The sequence below is a fragment of the Macrotis lagotis genome, chromosome 5, assembly GCF_037893015.1.
Source record: "Macrotis lagotis isolate mMagLag1 chromosome 5, bilby.v1.9.chrom.fasta, whole genome shotgun sequence".
NCBI lineage: Eukaryota > Metazoa > Chordata > Mammalia > Peramelemorphia > Peramelidae > Macrotis > Macrotis lagotis.
In genome coordinates this window covers 46,389,665-46,416,421 of record NC_133662.1, presented here as the reverse complement: position 1 = coordinate 46,416,421, position 26,757 = coordinate 46,389,665, and the positions used below count along the sequence as shown (strand labels likewise).

Here is a 26,757-nt window from a genome sequence, read left to right as displayed (position 1 = left end):
TCCTCATCTGTAAAACGAACTGGAGAAGAAAATGGCAAACTATTCTACTATTTTTGCCATGATAACCCCAAATGGGGTCATATAGAGTCAGAAATTCCTGGAGACAACTGAACAACTGAGCAATGTGATAAGCTTGTAAATGGAAGAGAGGAAGGAAGGAAAGGAAGAAGGAAAAAAGGAAAACAGAAAGGAAGGAAATAAGAAAAGAAGGAAGGAAACACTTAAGTGCCTTCAATGTTCTAGACACTGTGTTAAGTTTATAAATGGGAGCTGGGATGTTGTTTTAAGGAATTGCAAGGAATGAAGATCAGTTTTGTAGCTGTAGGTTGTAAGCTCCTTGAAAACAGGACTTTCCTTTCTTCGTATTTCCAGATCTTAGTGTAGTACTGGTACATGGTTAGTACTTATTGTTGATTATGATGAAAATATCATTCAAAATCCATCAGAAGGGGAAGCTAGGTGGGGAAATGGATAGGGCACTGGCCCTAGAGTCAGGAGGACCTGAGTTCAAATCCAAACTCAGATACTTATTACCTAGCTTTGTGACTGTGGGGCAGGTCACTAAACCCCAAGAATCCATCAGAAGAAAATAAAAACTAACAAGTTAGTTCATATTATTTGGTATCAAGCTTCACTTGTTGATTAGTTAAACCGTAACTATGCATAGGGCCTTCCTTTCCCCTCTATTCTTGCTAGAGATGGGACCTACATCTTTGCTTACTCAGCTGTTACTTGGGCCTCAAAAGTAGCATCAAAATTCACTTGTCAATAATGCATAAGAAAATTCAGCTGAAGTAGATGTTATAAGTGGTTTCTGACTTCTAAAATATTCCAAAATTAAAGTTCAAAAAATTTTGTTGTTCCCTTTTGTTTTTATGCCATAGTAATTTTACATTAAACATTTCTTCCCTTCTTTGTTCCTATAAGTTGCTTCTATATTACCAGGAAAAAAACACTTAAGGAAAATAATAGAGACCATATCTTTCAGTGTATGCAGTATTCCCTAACTGGAGTCCCCACCTCTCACTGAGAAGAGGGAGGTATGTTCCATAATCAGTTTTAAAGTAATTCATTTTTATGTCAGAAACTTCTGTAGGGTAATTTCTAAAAAGTAATAGTTTTGTTGTGGTTTGTTCTTTTGAACAACTATTCAGTGAACAGTTTGATATCACTTTGTTTTTTTTCCTTTTTCTTTGCACAATATTCTTTAAAGAAATTAAAAATTACATTTCTTACCTTATTGATTTGTTCTTCCAAATTTGGTAAACATTGATTCCATTTTCTCTCAGAAATTCCATCAGAGGTTAGAATTGATTGAACTTTTTGGTTTACTTGCTTGCTCAGGCACCAACATCATTAATAATGCCAAAGAGGCTTGGTGAAATGAATGTAACAATCCTAGCTGTGACTGTAGCTTTTACTTTTTGTAATATTTATTCAAGAGGTCAAAGAAATGTTTTTGAGTGACTGTATGTGTATGTGTATGTGTATATGTATAATATGCATGTGTGTGTGTGCATGTGGCCTTGTTCTTAAAAATGCATGTATTAGAGAAAATGAGCATCAAAATGAATAAAACCAGTGATATTTAGGATCTAAATAACACTACCCATTATAGTACAGAAAATTAAATCAGCCAAAGCTAGGTTCAAATTTTATGCTTGGGAGAATTCCTTTAGTGGAAGTCATTTGTTTCTGATTTGGTAGAGCAAATGAGATAAGAATAAAAGAAAGCACATGTATGCAAAGAGTATAAATATATTTCAAAAGAAAAGATGTAATGAGAAAACATTTATAAATTATGAAAATTTCCCGAGCTATAAGGAAGCCTTTCTTTTAGAACTTCTCTAGTATGAGACAAAGGAATCATCTAATAGAATTGATGGAGACAAAAGTCATTCTGAAGAGCTAATTATATCTCTGGGATAGAAATCTTTACCACAAGAATGAGAAACAACACATTGTCACTGAATTTTAAGATATCATATTACTTTCAATTTATTAAATTTAGGTATTTTATTTAACCTGTTTTTCAGGTCTCAAACTGTGATAGCACCCCCTTTGACAATACCATAAATTTCCCCTTTTCTAATTCTATCACTCTTACTGTTTATTTTTCTATTATTATTATTATTATTATTTCTATTTTTTGATCCCTCTCTGTCTCTTAGACTATTACACCACTCATGACTAATTCTGTTTACCTAGTCATTTCAGAACCCCATGGTTGACTATTTTCATAATATTTTGTGAGTAACCTAGCATTCTTTGCTTGACTGATCTTAAATTGTTCCCATCTTGCCAATTCCCAGCCTGAGATGAATGCAGCTGTCTGCTGTTCCAACTTCCCCTTCTTGATTGCTGGAGAAAGTAATGAAACTCTAGTGATTAGTTTTACTATTTATCTATGTTATTTTACTTATCTATCCTAAGTTTAACAATCAGCAGACAATTCAACTAAGTATTCACTAAGTATTTGCCTTTATATGCTAGTTATTGTGCTAGGGATACAAAGACAAAACAAAAAGGAAGAAAAAGCAATAAAATTTTCCCTCTCAATTTGCTTGCAGCACTTTATTTTTAAGGCATTACATTCTGGGGGTGGTTGAGACAACGTGTGACAAATTATACGAAGTTGATTTTAAGGAATAGGACTAGATGGAGTTTGTACAGGATACAGTGAAATAGTAGAAAGAAGTGGGATACAGAAAAAGGATATGGAGAGGGCCTATTGTCATAGGACAATTAAATGTCATCTACTTTATAATTGCAAAGATATAATTGATTTTATTATTAGTTCCTAAAATAAAGATGAAAAAGGAAGAGTCACATGTGTGATAGATAGCAGATTGTCCAGTCTTGGTTCTTGCTTAGTAGTCATGACAGTGGTTAATAGAGTGCTTGAAACAGACTGGGTGGACAAGGATGGACTCTCCTGCCTTAACCAGGTTAAATCTGCTGCATGACTCACTTCATTGTTAAATATACATTATTGTTGTCCAGAAATCCTCTCTTGAGTTCACTCCCTTTCACAGTACACATATCAACTGCTTAAAAAGTACTCTTCCTGTATTCAGTTCTACTCCTGTCTTTTTCACTCTAAATCTATTATCTATTTCCAAATTTTCTGAAAAAACCAAGGTCAAAATATTAAAACTGAAAAAGGGTCTTAGAGGCCAATCCCATATTTAATAATAAAAGCTAACATTTATTTAGTCCTTACTATGTACCAAGTATTATGCTAAGTATTTTAAAATTATTATCTCATTTGATCCTCACACTAATTCTGAGAAGTAAGTGCTATTGTTATTTTAGAGTTGAGGAAACTGAGGCAAATAGTGGTTAGGTGATTAACCCAAAGTCATACAACCAGTAAGTGCCTTAGGTTGAACTTAAATTCAGATTTCCTGACTTAAGATCTGTCACTCTAAACCACTTGAAAGATCCCCCACTTCAGCATACTCTTCAGCACCTCTACCCAAACATATGTTCCTAACAGCATTCTTGGCTATATCCACTGTTCTCCCATCTTCATGTTCCTCTGAATTTTCCCCAGTCAGCCAGAATGAAGCAAGTGACATCATAGTAAGACAAAATAAAAGTCAAGGTAAACAATAAAGGTTTAAATCAAATAGCATGCATTTTTATCACATGAATCACTTAGGTATACAGAGGATAGACAACTGGAACCTTGAAATAGGAAGACTGACTTCAAGTCTAGCTTCAAACAATTAATTAGCTATGTGAGTTAGCATTTATGAATAGATCCTTTGGATTACCTCCCCTTCCTATCAGTATGGCAGAGTAGATAACATTATTTTGCTACTCTTGATCATCTTTGACTGCCTGGTGACAGCTGTCATGCTCTCTTTTCTTTGCCCCCCTTTACTCACAAGCAGGGTTGTTAGATTGGTGTCCATGAACTGCATTTACATAGTTACTTACCTCTTAATCTGGGTGTTACTATATTGGAAGTGCTGAAGTTTCAATTGCCTTGGAAATAATCTTTGAATATCAGTTACCCAAAAGGCAGTAGAGACCTCATGATTTTTCTCTTGGGAGCAAGGAAACAACTGTTAGGAGAGTTAAGACTGAGATGCCACCCAGGGAATACCTCTTACTCCCATGTCCAGTTCTTTCCAACTTCTCCCTCTCCTCATCCCCAGCTTTCCTATCTTTTGCTGTTTGAAACTGCCAGTACACAAGCCATATACACTTGTGAAAGTACTCTTTCAAGGTAGGTTAGTGTCTTCAGGTTAAGAACCTATTACACAGTCTTGTGGTGAATGTAGTTTCCAAGAAGATGAAACAATTGCAACCTACCCTGATCATTCTAAAATCTATATATGCTTTGACAATTCTTATATCTGCTCTTCCTAATATAACCATAGATCAGATCTAGTAAGGAATACATTATTGGGGGGGGGCAAGATGGCAGCAGGAGGACAACCTTTCCTAGGAGTTCTCTCCAAAAATATTTCAAAAACCTTAAAATTATAACTCTAACTAATTTTGATAGACAGAACCCACAGAAGGGTCCAATGAGGCAATTCTCTAGTCCAAGGTAACTTGGAAAATTGTGGGAAGGCTCTGTTCCACATAGTTGGAGAGGGTGGCAGCTTGCCGGAGCAAAGGAGCTCCGGCCTTCTTGGAACAACTTTCAGGGAGCTTGGGTCCTTGGGAGTCCCAACTATTGGCAGCAGAAATAGTTTCCTGACCTGTCAGCTCAGGGAGCACCAAGCACAACTTGGAAGATCAGTGGGGAAACCTCTGCCAGACCAAGCACGAGTCCTAGGTCAGCATACTCCTCCTCAGAGTGGCTGCAACCCTCACACAGTCCAGACCCCAGGAAACTGAAGAAGGCCTACAGAGCCACCCAGCTGGAAGCCACCCGGCAACAGCTTCCAGAGCACTTAGCCCACAGAAGGTTAAGAAATGGCTGGAGGCTCTCAGTGTCTCTCCTCTGTCCCTGGGACAGGACTCTAGGGCTTTGTCCATATTCAGACCCTGATCACAGTCTGGACCTCCATACTGTCATAGAGTAGGGATCCTTCTCACAGCCATGGAGAAGAGGGGTGTACTTCCACAGACCAGAGCACAGGCAGACAAGCAGTCCAGAGCCTCCCATAAGACCTTCCCATGTATTTTCTCATTTTCTTCAACAATTAGAATTCAATCTAAGTCAATTTAGCAAGGATTTACTTCCATAACAATAAAGTGGTGTTATGGCAAGATTGATGGTGTGACCCTTCTAGGGGTGTCCCAATAATACTCAAATGCTCAGGAAGCACCCCCAAAACAGGTCACAGACTGGCAAAATGAGTAAACTGAAAAAAAGGAACCTGACCATAGACAATTACTTTGATACCATGGAGGATCAAAATACACACTCAGAAGATGAAAAAGTCCAAGTTTCTGCATCTAAAGACTCCAAGAAATATAGAAGTTGGTCTGTCAGGCTATGACAGAGCTCAAAAAAGATTTTGAAAATCAAGCATGGGAGGTAGAGAAAAAATTGGAAGAGAAATGAGAGAGATGCAGGAAAAAACATGAAAGCCAAATCAGCAGCTTAGTCAAGGAGATCCAGAAAAATGCTGAAGAAAACAACATGTTAAAAACCAGTTTAGATCAAATGGATAAAACAATCCAAAAAAAGTTAATGAGGAAAAGCAGAATTGACCAGATGGAAAAAGAGATAAGAAAGCTCTCTGAGGAAAATAAATCCTTCAAATTTAGGATGGCACTAAAGGAAGCCAATGACTTTGTGAGGAATCAAGACACAATAATTCAACACCTAAAGAATGAAAAACTAGAAGAAAATGTGAAATATCTCATTAAAAAAAACAACTGGGGGCGGCTAGGTGGTGCAGTGGATAAAGCACTGGCCCTGGAGTCAGGAGTACCTGGGTTCAAATCCGGTCTCAGACACTTAATAAATTACCTAGCTGTGTGGCCTTGGGCAAGCCACTTAACTCCATTACCTTACAAAAAAAAAACTATAAAAAAAAAGAAAATTAACAACTGATCTGGAAAACAGATCCAGAAAAGACAATTTAAGAATTGTTGGGCTACCTGAAAAGTTATGATCAAGAAAAGAGCTTTAACTTCATTTTTAAAGAATTTCTACAGGAAAATTGCCCTGATATCCTAGAAGCAGAGGGCAAAATAGAAATAGAGAGAATCCCCTGATCTCCTCCTGAAAGAAATCCAAAAAAGTAATCCCCAGGATTATTATAGTCAAGTTCCAGAACTTCCAAGTCAAAGAGAAAATATTATAAGCAGCCAGAAGGAAACAATTCAAATATTGTGGAACTACAGGAATACAATTATTGCTAGAACAAACAAAGTTAAAAAATGGGGAAAACAGGAACTAAAAGTCCTGTGGGCATGATGAGGGACAAAAAGGTTTATGAGAGAAATAGGATGGTGTGGACCTAAAGATTTTGTTCAGAAAGGAAAATTTCAATGTTAGGGATCTTGGGTGATGGTGAAGTCTAACATGACTGCTTTGGTAGGAATTGAAGTAGAAAGTCTAATGTTGTTAAGTTGAATATTTGACCCAGATAACCAAAATCAAATTTCTTCATATCATCAAAGTGATGATAACACAAATCAATCAAAGGATTATAATCCAAATGGAGTAGTACAAATGTTAAGGAATTATTCAAAGAACACAAGGTTTTTAAGTACAAGAGAATTGTTCTAGAATGAACAACCTAGCCTATGCATTTTTCCTTTCCCTTCTCCTTCCTCCTTCCCTTCCTCCATTCTATTGATTTAAGGATATAATTTTTAGGACATTTTACTTAAGTTAATTTGAATTCAAGTCAATTTAAAATTTTCCAAACATCTTCCCATGTCTTTTCTCATTTTCTTCAACTATTATAATTCAATCTAAGTCAATTTAGCAAAGATTTACTAAGTAACAATGAATTGGTGTTATGGCAAGAGAGTTGGTCCTACAATCAGGAAGACCTGTATTCAGATCTTTCCTCTGATTTATACTGGCTTTATGATCTGGGCAAGTCATATAACTCAGTGTTCTAGAGGACTTTCTTTTCTTTCTTTTTTTGCAAGGCAGTGGGATTAATAATTAACTTGTCCAAGGTCATACAACTAGGTAATTAGGTAAGTGTCAGAGGAAGGATTTGAACTCAGGTCCTCCTGACTCCAGGGCCAATGCTCTATTCACTACACCACCTAGTTGCCCTTCATAGGGGACTTTCTGTAACTTTCTAATAAATTGCAGAGAAGGCACAGACCTATATTATTTCTTTTTCTTGTTTGGGATTTCCCTATGCATTTGAAATCACAGGTGCAGGTACCATCCCAATTTTACAATTATCATGGACTTGTCAAAAGATTAAATGTTATTTCAAAGAGAGGAAGATAAATACAGAGATGTGTTAACAAGAAATCTCTTACCTCACCTGTCCCCTACCATCCCTATGTGCAAGCCCCCATGTTAGAAGGGTACTGTCTTGTGGGTAGGATGCTGAAACTGGTGTTAGGGAAACCTGGGTTTGAATTTTATCTCAAATAGTTACCATAACATAAGTAACATAAGTCTTCATTTAGACTCTGTACTTCAATTTCTCTGTCAAACTAGAATAAGGAAGTGTTTATTCTTAATAGCATAAATTTTGAAAAGTTCTTTTGAATATGTATGTAAAGTAGTTTAAAAGCTTTAAACTGGTAACTACATTGTAATATTCTAATTATTCTCAATTTCCTTTGTTTTGAAAGTTTTTTAAAAGAGGCAGTGTTGCATACTGGATAATGAACTAGCCTTTGAGTCAGTTCAAATCCTGTTACTGTCATATACTGGATATATGACTCTAGGCCACACAGAAGTCATATAACTTCTCAGGGCCACAGGCAATTTTCTGAAACTATAAATTGCAGAGCAGATTTTCATGGGCAGAGTGAATTTTTCCATTAGGAATTCTTTATATGAGTGAAAACACAGACGAGTTCTAAAACCAAAAGGACCATATTTTGGTTTTGGTTTAATAAAATGAGAATATTTAGCTTAGACAAGATTCAAAGACAATATGATTGCTCTCTATAAGTATTTAAAGAATGATATTGCCAGACAGGAATTAGACTTTTCTCAGTCTAGCCCAGAGGACAGAACCCAGAGCAATTAATTTAAGAGCCAAATGTGGACTTGTCAGGAAAATATTCTAAAAATGAGAGCTATGCAGAGGGTAGAATGGGATGCCTTCAGAGATTGTAGTTCTCCCCTAATGGAAGTTTTAAGTAAGAGAGAGTTAGGAGGATCACATGAATGTTGTTGTAGGGATTCTTGTTTTGGATATGGACTGGCAAAAATCATTTCCCTTCCCAATCTAAAATTTTGATTTTTTGATAGCAAAACACCAGTTTGTAACCAGTCTTAAATTTTTTCACAGTTCAAGTAAATTCTATGGTTAATTTATATATCATGATCAAAATGTGCATACTGAAGGATCAGAAATTTAGATTTTGAAGGGATGTCAGATGCCATCTAATTGTCATGATAAATAATCAGACTTTCAAGGCCATTGTTACCATACTAATATTTGTGATATGATTTAAATATGTTTTTTAATATTTAAGAATCTGTGATTTTGTTAGTGTAGGTATTCATTTTTATGAGATCATATTACAGCCTGCATAGAACTTAGTCACTGGAACTGCCATAACTGAACAATTCATCATATTAAGTCTGACTTGGTGATGAATTACAGAATCTGCTTTAACTGCCCCTCAGTGGTCAGATTTAGGTTTGGTTACTTGGCTCATATTCAAAGTCTTTTCAACTCATTATGGCTACCAGAGCTTCCTTTCAATCCTCAAAAGTTCATTAGAATGCAAAAATCACTTTTATAATACAATGAGGCACTAGAGTGTTACTCTAGTGGAAGGTTTAAATATGAATTATATAAAATATGCTATAGTGTAGTGTGAAATATAGATAACAGATAGGATATTTGTTTATTAATTTTCTGCGTACAATTTCTTCAGTCTCCTAGAAAAAAGAAAAGAATAGTCAAATAACAAACATTTATCAACCATTTATTGTAAGTCTTGTGCTAAGTGATGCATATATATAAAAAGGTGGGGGGGAAGGGACATGAATATATAAAATAGCCTCATATCGAACTAATAATTTTTGAGGAAAAAATAATTGCTATTTTGGAATCTGACTTCAATTTCTACTGTATTTCTGCATCTATATCTATTTTCCATGCAATATATTGACTCTGTTTGTAAATTATTACAGGACACAGAAAGAGGTGAAGAGGAAGTTGATGGCAGCTGGATATTACAATAACTGGAAAAGGAACCAAAGTTAATGAAAAAGTTCATTTCTTCATCTGAATTAGAAGAAATGAACAGATCTTTCTCAGAATGTATTTTAGACTACTATAATCTCCCAAAAGAATATGATCAATTACAGACCCAAGTTAATCTACATCTTAAAAAAATAGCTTGTCTTTCTCCTGAACAGCAGGAGCCAGAGGAAGGAAGAAATAAAAATTATATCCAAGTAGCAAGTCTAAAAGATGGCAAATCTAGAGTTATCAAAAATACACATGAAAACAATCAACTAAAGCAGATGGAGACTAGTCTCAAAGAGGATAAAGAAGAGGCAGCAATGAGAGAGGATGATGAACCTGAGGGAGTCAGAGCTGACAATCAAGATGCTTCTCAGAGAATGGAGTCAGAAATAACAACTGGGCATTTGGGAAACCATGAAAAATGTGTAAAACAAGCATTTACTTTGTGCCTTGGAATGCCCAGATCAAGTTTGCAAGAGCTTGAAGCCCTACCATCACTAGGCATAAATCTAAATAGAAATGAAAGCAAGCTCAGAGACACATTATCTTCTGGAGTGTTCCTGCCCAAACTTTGCAAGCAAGGAATCACAAAGCCAAAACAAAGACAAACATTCAACACATTTTGTCTTCTTCATAGAGAAGAGCCAAAGCTAAATCATGTGCATAAAGATTTAGCGAGAATGTCAAACAAGTCAATCCTAAGACCTATTTCGGTAGAGTCTGAGGATCAACAACAAACAGGAGGTCCAGAAGAACAGCCCACTAGAATAAAAACAACACTTCCCCAGACAACTGGGAATAAACCAGATCTTGAATTTGACTCCAACGCCAGTCATACTGGTAAGAATACAGAATTTTCAGTTTTGTTAATGCTTTTCATGGTCCTTGTTAAAGTTATGTCTCCTTAATTTGGAGGTGGTATGTGGGCTGCAATGAGTATGACCAGGAGTCAAGAAATCTGAATTCTGAACTTGGTTCTCTTCCTAACCAATTGTAGGATCTTTGTTATATTAAATACTCATGCTAGAGCTTCGTTTTCTGACCTGCAAAGTGAAGTGTTGCCCTAGTTGATCTCTAAGGTCCTGTGCAGATCTAATATTCTGTGATTCTAAGTGACAGTGTTATAATCATGTTTGATAACAGGGTTTATTACACAATTGTACTTTCAAAATTGTACTTGTTCTCGTTTTGTGGCAGCAGGTGCTTATGAAGTCCAACCACCTGTCCCCCAAATAGTCATTTAAAGCAGTCATGTCTTGTTCACTATAACTGAAATATTTCCTCATTTTAACTGAACAAAGGCAACATGTCTCTGAGGTCTTCCAGTTGCTATAAAGCTTTGTGATTTTTTTTTATATTTCCTTTTCTTCCCCTTAAACATTTCCAGCAGTAAAACTACTCCCATGAAGGCACATTGATTTAATTTATTAGTCCTGTGAGGTGGTTGGAATGCAAGAACATCGAATATGAACAGCATTGTAAAGAAAACAAATGAACCACAAAGCTTGCAATTACCTTCATGCTATTCATCATGTCCATTTGCGAAGTGTTGACCAAAGGGCTTAATTGTTACTAACAGGTATGATTTATTTTAAACAAAGGAATTTAAACAAGGATGAAGCCCAATCAGTTGATGCTATAAAAATGAAAATTGATTGGCTAGGGTTTTTGTTTTTGATGAAAAAGCTTTAGATCAGAGCACTAATTCATTTGTTGAAAAATATTCCATCTAACAGTGATTCTTGTTGTTAGTTAGACAAGGCCAGTACACACAGGATAAGATGTACCTTTGGCCAGTGGTAGTTCATAATACAAATATAGATATGATCTTGCATGTGTAAGATAACTATCTTATAAAGTATTCATCTTTTAGAAAATAGTTTAGGAGAAATTTAACTTCAAAGATCTTATTTCATTTATATGAGTACTCCCTCCCCTGTTGCAGTTTGTATAGCATCATAATATCATGGTCTTTGAGCTGTAAGAGACCTTAGAATCTGTGTCCAACCCCTTCATTTTATTGATAAGGAAATTGAGACATAAAGAGATTAAGTGATTTGCCTACAGTTCCACAGCTATTAGGAGTCTGGGTTTATACCCAGATTTTCATGATTTTAGGTTCATTACTCTACCTGCTACACCATATTGACTCTTATTGTAATCCTTATATGTTGTACATGGTCTTCATTATTCATTACTGGTTATCCTTCCTCCCATCTCTACCCATGACCAATTCACCAGACAATTAGTCAACAAACATTTATCAATCAGTAGACAGATTTGTGGTGATGACCCTTTATAATATATTATTTCTAGACTCTAAATCTTAGAGTTGTTTTATTTCTACTACCTGTATGTATATATGCCCCAAATTACCCATTGGTGTGGCTTAAAAAAACATTGGATAGACAGTCTATTCTACAGTTTACATTGAATACTCTATAGCTATTTATTAGTTCTATATTTGAAGTCCTGACAGCTTGGTGAAACCATCATATTTTTCTTTGTGATTACAGAATTTCCTTTTTTTCATGGTAAAGTATTGAAGTTGTATTTTAGTATAGGATACTGAGTAATACCTTCAGAAAAAAGTGATAAAGCATAGCTTGATACTGTTTAAAATATTTTGGAATCTGATTATTTGAAGATGAAATTTAACAAATAAAACTATTTTATAGATAACAGAAACAACTGATTTTAACCATTCCCATTTTTTTTCCAGTTGATGGCCCCTAGTATCATGCTCTTCCTCTTTTTTATCTTCTCTCCCTCATACCCTTTCATTTTTAGTCTCTCTGCTCTGTATTTACCAGTTCATTTCTAGCTTCCTACAAACATGGCTAAGTCTCCTAGATCCTTAAAAACCCTAGATCTCACCCTCCCTCCTTTTTCAGTCTCTGAGGCCATTTATAGTGTCTCATCTTTCTCTTCTGTCACTCTCTTCAAACTTCTCAGTGTGACTTCCAACCTTCCAACTTTTTTCTAAAGTCTCATTGCTTTCTTAGTTGCCAAATGTATTGGCCTCTTTTTAGTACTTAACCCTCTTGACCTCTCTGTAGTACTTGAAGTTGACCATGATCTCCTAGATACTATCACCCCTCTAGTTTTCATGATACTCAATCGCTCTTTCCTAGTTTTCCTTTTGCATGCTTGTAAAATCCTTATTTTTACTATGTTCCTGAAGGCACTGTCCTGGACTCTTCTTTTTTTCTTTTTCTCTGCACTCTGTCACTTGGTGGTCTCATTTACTCCTTTGAGTTTAACTGTCATAATTACACATATGATTCCCAAATGTACATATCCAGTCATAGCTGCTCTCCTAAACTTTAGTCCTATATCATGAATGGAGTTTTAGAAATTTCAAAATGTTCTATGGGTTTAATGAGGAATTATTCAAATATAGTGGATATTCAATAGGTATCTTTTATTCTATATACTCAAAGCAACTAATTTTCTAAAACACTTTCCATTCCCACCCTTCTCCTGAACTTTCCTATTTATGTTGAGGGCAGTACAATTCTTCTGATCACTCTGGTTTATCCAGTTTTCCATACCACATAAATTCAATCTTGTAATTTCTATCTCTTCAAAATCTCCCAGACAATTTCCATTCTTTAAACTCCTACAAGTTCAGACCCTTATTGTCTCTTGCCTAAATAATTGCAATGAATTCCTGCTTATTCTTCTTCAAGTCACCCGTGCTAATTCATCCTCTCATAGCTAACAACCCCCCCCCCCCCAAATTCTCATTTGATTTCTTAAACTAACCCATGATATATTGAAATTGTCATGGGGGAAGTCATTATGTGAAAATGATAACTGTAGTCATTATGTGAAAGCAATAACTATATTCTCCCTGGTTTCTATGATCCAGTCCTTCTTCATACTTTATTTTGTCCCTAATTTCCTTCAAAGAACAACTCAGTTGCATTCTCCTAAATAAGGCTTTTCTTGATTTGTATACCCCTAAGCTCCCAGTTATTAGGAATTCTCTTCCTCTTGAAATTATTTTCTACATTTTTTATTTATTTGCCTATGTTTTATCTTTTCAGGAGAATATAGCTCCTTGGGAGCAAATACTATTTTGTTTTTGTCTGTCTTTCATGGTTCCATAAACATAGTGTTTAATAATAGTGTTTATGCAAAACCGTTAAATATATTATCAGCTAGTTAGTACAGTGGCTAGAATACTGGGCCAAGAGTCAGAATAAACAGTTCAAAGGCTGTACATGGTGCAGTGGTTAGAGCACTGGCTCTGGTGTCAGGAGGGCCATGGTTTAAATCTGGTCTCAGACATTTACTAGCTATGTGACCCTGGACAATTCAATTTACCTTGTCTCAGTTTCTCATATGTAAAAAGAGTTATATGTGGAAATATCAAACTATTCCAGGATCTTTGCCAAGAAAATCCCAGATGGGGTCATGGATAGTAGGACATGACTCCAATAATACAAGAACTACAAATAGCCCAAGGTCTTGAAAAATTTACTATTTTGGAATTTTAATTTTGATATTTTACTATCGCATTTGGGCAAGGTACTTAACTTTTGCCTACCCCCAGTTTCCTCAACTGAAATATGGGGATAATAATAGCACTGGTCTCTCAGTTTTACTGTAAGGATCAAAGGAGAGAATGGTTGTAAAGTGCTTAGTATATCAGTAATAGGTCCTTAATAAATCCTTTTTTCCTTTCCTTCCACTCCATCAAAGAAATGTATGAAACAGATGTAGTAGTTCATGTATTAAGAACAAGGACGATTTTAAAGTTATATTTGTACTCAGATAATATCAAGAGATCTAGAGGAAGCAACTCAGAATGTTGGGTCAACCACCTATGGTGCATTTTATTAGGTTCCTGACAGCTGGCTTATCCTTACCCAGGCAAACCTTGAAGAGTCAGGAGACAAGGATGGAAAATTCTTTAAGTTCTCCAAGTTCTCCATTTATTAAACCAAATACAAGTGCTTAAATATCCTCCCCAGTCCCTGGTCCACTCCCACTCCTGTAGCACTCTCCAATCAACCAGTAAAACAATGCTCTGGTGCTAGAGGATACAAGGTGATAAAAGTTTACAGTACTCCCCTACACAACAGTCCCTTATAGGGTTTATAAAAGGCATAAATAAAAGTCACACAGGTTAGGATGGCATGAATAGATTACAGTTTATACTATATGGAGAGATTATCATTATTAATAGGATCATTTCAAAATAAATTGAAGCATTGAAGAAATGTATGTTTATATTTTTATAGAGTTCTTGATTACTAAATTTTGGTCTATCATTATTAGCTATATGATAATGGAAAATATTATTTGGCACATTTGGACCATGTTTTTCCCATCAGCAAAATCAGGAGTTGGACAAGATTAACCTTGTAAATCTGGAGGAGACCAACCAAGATAGAAAGTCATCTAAAGATTATGCCACAGATGGATCAATTGAAGGAACTGGGGTTATTTGGCCTGGAAAAGAGAAGACAAGATGAATATGATAGATATTATTAAGTATTCCACTATGTTGTAGAAAAGGAATTGGATCTATTTTTTTGTTCTTAAAGGATAGAACTAGAAGAAATAGATGCAAGCTCCCAAGAGACAAATTTCAGCCTATTGTAAGGGAAAAATTGCTACCAATTTGGACTAGCAATGTATGGAATGGATTATTTTTAAAGGTGTCTTTTTTCTTTTTTTAATTAAAATTTTTTCTTAAATTTTAAAATTTATTAAACATTTTAATTTATGCAATTTATAAATTATATTTAATTTATTAAACTAAAACATTTATATAACTTGATAGAATAAAAAATATATTCATGTATTTTGTTTGTATACTGCAGCTATTATTGTCCTACCCAATGAATTTTTCCATAAAAGCAGAAAAAAAAATTAAGCCAAACCAATCAGCATAATGATTACATTTGACAAATTACGCAACATTTCATACTCATAGTTCCCCACTTTTGAAATTTGAAGAGGGAAGGGCAGTTCCTCATCTCTTTTTCCGAAGCCAATATTGGTCACTTGTAACGGCACAGAATTCAGTTTTTTTTTTTTTTTTTTATTGTAGTCAGCTAGGTGGCATATTGGATAGTGTTGGGCCTGAAGTCAGGAAGAACTCATCCTCTTTAATTCAAATCTGGACTCAAACATTTACTAACTGTGGTCAAGCCATTTAACCCTGTTTGTCTCAGATTTCTCATCTGCATAATGAACTGGAGAAGGAAATGACAAACCACCCCAATATCTTTGCCAAGAAAACTGAAAATGAGATTATGAAGAATGAGACACAACTGAAAATAACCGATAACAACAAAGTCATTGTGTATATAATTTTCTTAGTTATGTTTACTTTAATTTTCATTAATTTTTTCAAGTTTATAGATTAAGAACTGGAATGGCAAATAGAAATCATCTAATTCACCTTTTTCATTTAGCCTATAGAGAGGCTAAAGAACTTACCCAAGGTCATTCAGATTGTACATGGCAGGTGTTGGTTTTATCTTCTTTATCTAAATTCCTCATTTTTTTTTTAGGTTTTTAACAATGCAATGGGGTTAAGTGACTTGCCCAAGGTCACACAGCTAGGTAATTATTGTTTGTGGTTGGATTTGAAATCAGGTCCTCCTGATTCCAGGCCTGGTGCTGTATCCATTGCTCCACCTAGCTGCCCCTATGCTTGTTTTTTTATAATAATAAATTTCCATTACATTATTTAGGTGGCCCGATTAGATAGGTTACTACTTTATTTACAAGTCTTTGCTACCATGAGAAGTACTTCAATGAACATTTTTTTTTATCTCTTTGTAGGTAGAGATGGAGCAACAGAACAGTGTTTCTGTCTCTCTCTCTCTCTCTCTCTCAACTTTGTAAGTCAAATGCTAAACTCATTTTCATTTTTATTATTGTATTTTTTTCAAGTGATTGACTCAAATAGCTTTCTTTTTATAATATTCTATTGAGTTCTTTATTCTAACTTCTTGTGGTTGTGGACTTATACTAGGCTATTTGAACTGAAATTCTTTCATAGTGTAAGGTCTTGAAAAATTTACTATTTTGGAAGTTTAATTTTGATATTTTACTATTACATTTATTAAAGGGCATGGATAAGAGTCATACAAGTTGAGATGGCACATTTGAAACCAACACTTTTTTTTTGGTTTTGCAAGGCAATGGAGTTAAGTGACTTGCCCAAGATCACACAGCTAGGTACTTATTAAATGTCTGAGACTGGATTTGAACTCAGGTCCTCCAGACTCCAGGACTGGACTGGTGCTCTATCCACTGTACCACCTAACTGCCCCTACTTTGCAATATTTTAGTAGCAATTTTTGGATTCAGTTAATCAATACTTTGAAAGTGAGGCTGGTGACTTAATACAGCCCCTCCTCACTCAAATCCAGTACATTTCAGTCATGGCATCACCTCCTGATATCATGATCTTCTTCTAGAATGAAGGACAAACATAATCATCATCATCATCATCATCATCATCTGCGTTAAAAATCCTTGGTTTATTTTCTTATATTATTTCCTATATCAAAATAGTCAAATTTTAAAATTTATCATGTTTTGATCTTTTAGCTCTCTGTGTTGTCAATTGATTTGACTGGCAAAGAATTTTATAAAAAATATTGTATTTTGAACAATTTTTCTTTTCAATAATTTTTAGTTATTTTAATTATTAATTAATAATATCAATTATTTTAATATTTCAAAATATGCTATTCTTTTTTTGTACTTAGGAGACTTTTGCAATTATATATTACAGGTTGTTTACTATATTGTTTGTATTCATTAATTCATCTTCGAGACCTCTGATTACTGATCTAATATCCATCAATATGTTTTAAAAGTATTATTTCTTTTTTTTAACTATTTTGTTATATATATAAACATGTAATTGTTTCTAGGCATCCTTACAGTCTCTCTTTTCAATGGAAGGTTTTGGGTTCATTTTCCATCATATTATTATACTTAAATGTGTTTAGGTCTTTTTTGACATTTTATAAAGTTTTTACTTTAAAAAATATTGCTTATTATTTATTTGAATACTAAATTTACATTTGGCCTTTTTTCTTGGGATGTTTATTTATGGTCTTTTTTCTTATTTTTTCTTGGCAGCTTGTTTCTAGCTTTCCTCCTCTTTTTTTTGATCTCTTTCCCTTCCACTGCTCTTGCATGCAGCTTTTCTCTTTGCAGATCTTCAAGGATGAATTTGGTTCGTCTTATAGACTTGGAGGATGTGAGGATTCAGTTGGTTCCTTGCTCAGAGAAAATGTCATAGGCCAGGAATGAGTAAATGTAGAGTGCTTCCTTGATTTTGGAGACTCTTTCTTCTCCAGTAAGCTTACCTTCACTTTTCTATGTTAGAATCAATGGTTTTTGCTTCTTATGGAATAGAAAGTGTTCAGATTGAGCCATTGCTATGAAGGAACTGCACTGGGACATGAAACTGTGAGGTTGTTTGAACTCCCAATGTTTGGTGCACAGACTGAGGAAGGGTTGAGAAAATAGTTTGATATTTGATTCAGAGACTTTTTCCTGGAGTAGTATTTCTGTCTTAGCTTAAGGATTCAGCCTTAACTGCTATAAATTTGGCATTTATTTCTCTCTTTTGAGGTTAATTTTTTTTGGTGGTAGATAATATACAGGAAATAAATGCTCCTCCTTCTTGAAATCATTTTCCTGTTAAAAGTACTTTATTTTAAATATTTTATTTATTTCAGGCAATGGGGTTAAGTGACTTGCCCAAAGTCACATAGCTAGGCAGTTATGAAGTATCTGAGACCACATTAGAACTCAAGTCCTCCTGATTCCAGGGCTGGTGCTCTATCTACTGCACCACCTAGCTGCCCCTCTTTTTCTCTTTTTAAGGTTTTGGCAAGGCAAATGGGGTTAAGTGGCTTGCCCAAGGCCACACAGCTAGGTAATTATTAAGTGTCTGAGACTGGATTTGAACCCAGGTACTCCTGACTCCAGGGCTGGTGCTTTATCCACTACGCTACCTAGCCGCCCCCTCGCTGCCCCTTTTAAAAGTAGTTTTGATTTCATATTGTAGAAGAAAGAAGACTTTGCAGGTTGTGATCTCTTTAAAGAAAAAGAAAAAATCCAACTGCATTCTTAAGCACTTATATACTCTTTTCCTGTTAGGCCCTGAAAGAAATTCAAAATCTTTTAAAAGATATTCATCATAATAGAGACCTGCAAAGTGTCAAGGTTGTGTATTTATGTAAATTTATCCTCATTTACATAAACAAGGGTATTTGTGTAAGCACCTACATATGGTAATAGTATACACTTATGCAAATAGTTTTAACTCCCAAATAGACAAATGTGATAAAAAGCCTCTTATGCTGCTCTGAGACAGCACAGTTGGGAAGATGTATGAGACTGTGGGGGTAAGAAGAAAGACCTCTGATTATAGGGAAATGAAATAATGAATCTACATTCAATAGCTATCTTCTGGAGGTCTGAAAATATAATGGCTCTAATGACTACATTTATGTTGCTCTCAGATCCTTCATTCTTCATAATAAAGTTATTCATAAACAACATCTTTTATCACTCAATAATTTGTAATGTATTTTTTGAAAAATAGGTGGTACCAAGGATCATGACACCAACAACCCTAGATTTCACATCCCACTTCCCTTGTTCTCCAGAGTGGAACACATTAAACAAGAGATGGCCAGAGATAATATACATTTTGTCCGATTTGAAGCAACAGACCTACATGGAATGTCCAGATCCAAGAGCATTCCAGCTCGTTTTTTTCCAGTAAGTTTTATATTAAAGTTATAATTTTATGTAAATCTATGACCATTATTAGGTAAATCACAATTATATCTATTTCTTGAAATTTCTAAAGTAATTTAAACTTGAATTCAAGCATTCACTCAATTTCTCCCCTCAGTCCTGCCCTGAGCTCACAAATGATTCCCCAGGATCTAAATATATCCTTTCAATTTAAAATGCCTCTTCTTCAGCCTGGAAGAAGTTCAACATAAATTTGGATGGGATTTTTAGTTCTTTTGCCTTGAGTAATTTCTCTCTATAGAATTATCTTTTTTAGCTTACCACAATCATGAGGATTATATTTTATTTGTTTGACATGACTAAATTACAAGAGGACTCAAGAGCAAATATCAAAAGAAACATGAGTGATGTGATAAATTTTTGGAAAATAAAAGTATCCCTTATAAGCTGCTAATCATGATTAGAAAATGTATTTGTTTCTGGTTGACATTAAAATATTTTATTTTTTCCTTAAAGACATTAGATACTAAGAAACATCTATTTTTCCTTTCCTTCCTCCTACCCCTTAAATGGTATCTAGATTAAGTAGGAATATGGTTTCTGCAAAATCCTTTTGATTTTGATGGGAGAGTAATGGTGTTAGTCAGACTACAAAGCAAACCTACTTCCTCCTTATTTACCTTCATTTATATTGTATGATATCTGAGCAAGTATAGGAGTTAAATGTTTTTCAATTTCAAATCACTTTATAGGATATCATTATAATGAATCATCATTATTTGCATAAAGGGTCTGATAGATGGTTAATGGGAAACAGATTGCAATAAATTTATTGTTATTTTATTGATAAAGGTTCTTCAATGAAGCCTAGAGCAGTAGAATGGGCACTGTATCTGTGGTCAGAGGACCTGAATTCAAATCTATCTCTTCCACTTAATACCTGTATGATACTTGAAGCATGATGCTTAGTCTTTTAATTCTCGCTTTTCCCATCTTTAAAATAAAGGATTTGAAGTAAATGATTTCTCAGGTACTTTTAAACAGTAAAACTATATTTCTCTGATCCCATGATAGTTTCCCCAGTATCTTATTTATGTGTGTTCCCAGAGGTGGGCTTATAAATGTTTAATAACCACCTTAAAGAAAATAATACTTATCCAATATACTGTTAAATTTAATTTACATTATTAACATTTTATATATCACTTTCTTAAATTTAGATAGTCAACAATATAATAAATGAACCCTTAATTTGCTATATTTGCTGATTTCTGAAGTGGAAATTTAACAGACATCAACTGGGAGCTAATTCAAGCTGGTTCCATCAAACCTCTGTTTATTGCTAAAGTGGAAGATAAGCTCTGGCAGTTCCTACTCAAGTAGAAAGATCAAGTGACATTTTGCATAATCTGTTGTCTGAGAACCAGCTCCACTAAATTTAGAGAGGCATGTTTTCAGAAAGCTAGTCACAGAATGATTTTTCTGGGGGGAATTGCAACATTTCATGAATAAGACTAAGATTAGATGACACTGTGGGTATAGAGCCAAGACTAAAGATTCATCGTCCTGAGTACAAAACTGGACTTAGACATTTATTAGGTGTTTGATCCTAGGCAAATCATTTAACCATGCTTGGCTCAGCCTCCTCAGCTGGAGGAGGAAATGGGAAACTACTCCAGTGTCTTTGCCAAGAAGACCTGACAAAGAGTCATATACAATCCAAATGAATGAATAACAAAACTAATGGTTATATGTGACTTGCTTTTTTAAAAAAATATTTATTTTTGAATTTGACAATTTCCCCCTAATCTTGCTTCCCTACTCCACCCCCACAGAAGGCAGTCAGTCTTTACATTGTTTCCATGCTATAATTCCCCAGTATTTTGTTTCTGAATACCACCGCCTTCAGTGTATTTGCCCCCATATCCAACCCTCCTCCCCTTTCTTTCCCTTTTCCCTTTGCCCCTTCTTCCTTCCCTTCCTTCTGTTAGTTCCTCCTTTCCTTCCCCCTCCCCCTTTCCCCTTTTAATACTTGAAAGGTAAGATAAGTTTCTTAACTTAACTGTGTCTATGTTAACTTTAAGCCAAATCTGATGAGAGTAAGATTCAGGCAGTTCTCACCTCTTCCCTTCTTCCCCTCTATTGCAATAGGTCCTTTGAACCTCTTTATGTAATGTGATTTATCTCATTCTCCTCTATCCTCTCATCTCTTTACTGGCCCCCTTTTTAAAGAGATATTGTTTTTAAATCATTCCATCAGAGTTATGATTAAGTCATGAGTGTCCATTATTTCTAGCTAAGTATATTCTCTCTAATCAATTCTCAAGAATTATGAGAGTCTTTCTCTCAGATGGAGATATAACCAGTTTCATCTTATTAGGCAGCAGTTTTTTTCTTTACCCCTTTTTTAACCTTTTCATGTGTCTCTTGAGTCTCCTGTTTGAAGTCCAAATTTTCTATTTATCTCTAGTCTTTTCATCAGGAAAAGTTGGAGGTCTCCTATTTCATTAAATGTCCATCTTTTCCCTTGGAAGAGAAGGATCAGTTTTTCAGGACAGTGAATTCTTGGCTGCATACCAAGCTCCCTTGCTCTTTGGAATATCATATTCCAGGTTCTTCAATTCCTTAACGTTGATGCAGTCAGGTCCTGTGTAATCCTTACTGTGGATCCTTGGTATCTAAATTGTTACTTTCTGGCTGCTTGCAGGATTTTCTCTTTTATCTGATAGTTCTGGAATTTGGGCACAATATTTCTTGGTGATGTATTCTTCCAATAAATATTTTCCCCTCTAGTTCCATGATATTAGGGCAATTTTCTATCACTAAATCCTGTAATATTGAGTCCAGGCTTCCCCCCCCTTCAATGTTTTTGGGAAGCCCAGTGAATCTTAAGTTGTCTCTTCTGGATCTATTCTTAAGTCAGTGGTTTTGCTACTATTTTTTTTTAGTTTTTGGTTTTGTTTAACAGGTTCTTGTCTCATGAAGTCATTAGTTTCCACAGATTCCATTCCTTTGTTTCAGAGAAGAATTTTCTTCATTTACTTTTTTGTAACTCCTTTTCCAATTGGTCAATTCTATTTTTGAATTTGTCCAATTGAAGTTTTGAGAGAATTATTTTCTTTTTGCATTTGGCCAATTAAGGTTTTGTGAGAACTATTTTCTTTTTGCAGTTGTCCAATTGTATTTTCCAAGGATTTGTTTTCTTTTTGCAAAGTGTTAGTTTTTCTCCTGGGTTTCTTTTCTCAAATTTTTCCAATTGATTTTTAACTCTTTTCTGATTTCTTCAAGGAACTCTTTCTGGGATGGAGACAAAATCATATTCTCAGAAGTTCTAGATCTCTCTGAGTTAGGGGCTTTGCCTTCTAGGTAGATTTTTATGGACCCTCCCCTTTATACTGGCCTTTCTTCATTTTCCTAAGATCTTGCATTGAGGAGGGGCTGATTCAGAGATGTTTGGTGTTGAGTTCCCTAGAGGCTGTGCTCATTGGGTTTAGTAACTCCCTAGAGGCTGGCCAGGAGGGGGTACTGGTTGATTTCTTTGGAGTGTCTGTGTTCTTGGTTTGAGGCCTCTCTCCCTAGGCCTGGAGGGGGGGTGATTGGTGCTGCTGGATACTATTATCTGTGAACAATGTGGACTGGGCCCTGGGGTGAAGTAGTTAATTTCCCTGTTTAGCAGAGAGAACTCTGCTGCCCACACCTGAGCCAGGGTAGAAGTGGGGAGGGGACTTTCACTGTGTTTTTTCTGGGAAGAGGACTCAGTCCTCTAGGCCAGCCAAGCCCAGCAGATGGATGTCTGTAACTCTTTGTGCTGGAATTCACCTTCCAGCCCTGCTAGTGCATCCCAGACCACAGCTTCCACAGCTGAAACAACTTCTGTGGCTGACCTTAGGTTAGTCCTAGTCTCACCCCGTCCCTGCTGGATCTCTGCCCTCTGCTCCTGGCTCACCCATGATCCCCAGAGACAGATCTTGTTGGTAGATGCTCTTCTCTTAGTTTCTTTTTCTGGGTTTGTCGATTGAATTCCTGTTGAGAGGCTTGATTCACATTAGTTCTGAGGGAAAGTCAGAAGACCTTAGCCCAGTGCTTGTCTTCTCTTCACTATCTTGGCTGGAAGTCTCTCATGATTTAAAGTGATAAAGTGATTTTTAAAAAGAAAATAAATCACATAAAATAAGAATGTACCTTGGTCTAGGCTGGTGGCAATGACACTATTATTAATAAGGAGATGGATATAAGAAATATTATTATGCCTATAAAAATTACAGGTTCAAATCCTACCCCTCATTTACAGTTAGCCTATACTTGTCAAAAAGTACTGAATCAAAGGTGGGTTAATTATAGAGGTGCTAACAAAATACTAATAGTATTCATATATGATAGTCCATAGATGAAAATCCATGCATATAGACTTGCAAATAAGTAATCCTATCCAAATTTAGTGAAATATTAAGGACAATCCAAATTCAATGGATATATCAATATTCTTTTTGTGTGGTTGTAGTATTAAGATAAAATAAACAAAATCATGCATGCCATTAAAGGGAACCTGTGAAATATTCATACTTCAAGACCTACCTTTGAGCTCTTAAGAAATATAAGGAAAATTGTTCCTAACTTGAAATGTTATTGAATTAAAAAATCATATTTATGTGATGTTAATAAAATAATCAATGATTTTCAAAGGATTAAAATCATAGGATCATAGATACAGAGTTGGAAGAGACCTCAAGGTCATCTAATTCAACTTTATCATTCTAAAGATGAGAAAACTGATGCTTAAGAGAGATGAAATAATTTGTAAAAGGTCACAGAGAGTAAGTGAGTAGATTCAGGACTAAAATACAGTTTTTTAAAATTCTAGAACTGCTTTCATAACATTCAGATGAACTAGGATGGTAACTAAGGCCTGAATATTAAATTCCCATGAAGACCTGTGTGTAATACATTTTTTAAAAAATGCTACTAACTCCTTGAAGAATGTAATAATAAACAATTCTCCTTTTTCATTACTCTTTCTTGTCCAGTTTTCAAGTTTCTAATCCCAACTTCTCTCATTTAGGAAAAAGCAATCCATGGTATTTCCATGCCCAGAGGTTATCTTGAACTGACCCTGAATCCTAAGGACAATGAAGTGGATCATCTAAGTGTAACCAGTTTTAATAGTGACATCATCCTGATACCTGAGTTATCAACCTTTAGACCTCTACCATGGGTTGAGAGAACAGCAAGAGTGATATGCGATCCTTTTACTGTAATGGGAAATGCTCTGTTGACCTCTCCCAGGCACATTGCCAAGAGACAGCTGAGCCATCTGCGGGACAGTGGTTTTTCTCTACATTCTGCCTTCACCTATGAATTCTGCATTTATGGTGTGGCTGAAGTCATAGATTCAAAGACAATATCCTTTCCTGTGGGGATGTTGCTAAGCAGTCATGACCAGCTCTTTATTCAGGAGCTTGTCGATGGAATGTATCATATGGGTGTCAATATTGAGAGCTTCTCTTCTTCCATTGGGTCTGGTCAGATGGAAGTGACTTTTTGGCCAGAATTTGGCATTACTTCAGCAGATAATGCCTTCACCTTCAGGACAGGTAGCAAAGAAGTGGCAAAGAAGCATAATTATTTAGCCAGCTTTTTCACTGAGACAGGTTTCTACAATTCAGGAATCCTGACTCATAGTCTATGGGACACCAGTGGAAGGAAAAACTTGTTTTCCATTGGTTCCAGGGTACAACAGCTCACAGACATTGGGAAAAAATGGTTATCAGGGCTCTTAAAGCACTCTGCTGCTCTCAGCTGCCTAATGGCACCTGCTGTTAGCTGTCGAAAGCGCTATTCTATGGATTTTAAAGAACCAAAGGAATCTGTGTCCCCAACATGGGGGTATAATGATAATAGCTGTTCTTATAATATCAAGTGTCATGGTGAGAAAGGCCCTCAAATAGAAAACAAACTTGGTTCAGCCACAGCAAACCCTTATCTTGTACTTGCTGCTACCATTGCCGCTGGTTTGGATGGAATCCAAAGTGGGAATAGTTTCGTGGATGATACAGATGACAGTGAAAACCTAGTTCAAACAAAACCTTCAGAAATCCCCCTAAAACTAGAGGATGCTTTAGTGGCACTTGGAGAAGATAAATGTTTGCGGGAGGCTCTGGGAGACACCTTTGTCCATTATTTTATTGCCATGAAGCAGTATGAATTGGAAAATGAAGAAACTGAGTCAGAAAGAAATAAATTCCTAGAGTATTTTATTTAGAACACACTTCTCTCCTATTCCAAATACATCATGGCTGCTTAAATACCTGCATATTCAAGTTAATTCAATTCAGCCTATCTTTATTAAGAGTAATATTTATGAAGTAATAGGCTAGTTGTCGGGTAATCAGAGGTGCCTTGAAGATACAATATGTGGACAAATAAATAAAAACTTATATAAAGTCTTTATAAGAAGGAGAGAACACTAACATTTGTTGTTGGAGTGAGTGATGGAGAGACCAGAAAAGGTATTGTAAAATTCTGGACAAATTACTATAATTCCCTGGGTGCAAGTTTTCTCATCTGTAAAATGAGGGAGGTAGGGTTGGATTAGATGGCTTCTAAAATCTTTTCTACCTCTACATCTGTGATCATAGCATCCTTTAATCTCTCACAAATCAATGGTCAAAAATGGGTAACCAATAGCTAAAAAAAAAATCCAAACTTTTTTCATTTTTCCCTGTTATAGCTGCTATACATGTGTTGTAGAAGAGTTTAACATTTAAGAGAGAACCTGGACAAGATGACCTCTGATATCCCTCTCTGATCAGGAAGTCTATAATTCTGTGATCAGTAATTTCTTAAATATGGCTTTATTTGATTTTATACAGACTGAAATGAATGGTGTGTTTGCCTAGAAAAAAGTTAAAAAAACCTTTTAATAACAAACATACTGAAAATATAAGATAAAGTTAAAAAGAAGAGGATTAAATTTTAGGTGATAAGTTTGCATACTTTCCTTATGCTATCAGAAAAGCAGAAACATTTATTGATCGTTCCCTGTGTGTTGAACTCTGCACTAAACACGTAACTGAGAGGCAAAGATTAATCTTTTAAAGATCTAAAAATAGTACACAGAAACATGAGAAGAAAAGAACATTCAATAAACAACATAGATGAAAGTAAAAATTATTAAATATATTATATGTTCACATTTATGTTCACACACACACATACACACACACACACACACACACACACACACACACACATATATATATATATATATATATATATATATAATCTCAATTGTATGGCACAGAGGAAGAGAGGAAATAGGAATCAGAAGGTCCAGGTAAACCTGGAAGATCCCCACATTTTGGACATCCTGTTTTTTACCAAATAATAGCTGTATCAGAAAATCATAAGCCTTCAAAATTTAAAAATACAAATGAGTCTAGAGAAAAAAATTTATCTTGTGTTTATCACTTACTCTTTGAAGCAGAATCCATTTTAAATTCATGGAAGTGGAAGGTAACAGATTCTGCATTGGAATGTAAGCATATTTGAGGGAATGAATGTATCAATGAATCAATGAAAGAATAAAAAGCATTTGTTAAATTACTGGATAACAAACACTGGGGATATAAAAAGGAAAAGTGATACAGCTCTCATTCTCATGGAATGGACCCTCTAA

The 26,757-nt window shown here is 35.2% G+C and overlaps 1 protein-coding gene across 1 annotated transcript in view; it reads left to right on the top strand.

The window, feature by feature from the left end:
- The window catches only part of LGSN (lengsin, lens protein with glutamine synthetase domain), a 38,223-nt gene extending 11,849 nt beyond the window's left edge, over positions 1-26,374 (top strand). The window contains exons 2-4 of the mRNA XM_074190185.1: positions 9,269-10,166; positions 18,925-19,103; positions 24,142-26,374. Coding sequence (XP_074046286.1) covers positions 9,341-10,166; positions 18,925-19,103; positions 24,142-25,341 — 2,205 coding nt within the window. The 5' untranslated portion in view covers positions 9,269-9,340 and the 3' untranslated portion in view covers positions 25,342-26,374. The remainder of the gene's footprint in view (positions 1-9,268; positions 10,167-18,924; positions 19,104-24,141) is intronic.
- The last annotated feature ends 383 nt before the right edge of the window (positions 26,375-26,757 follow it).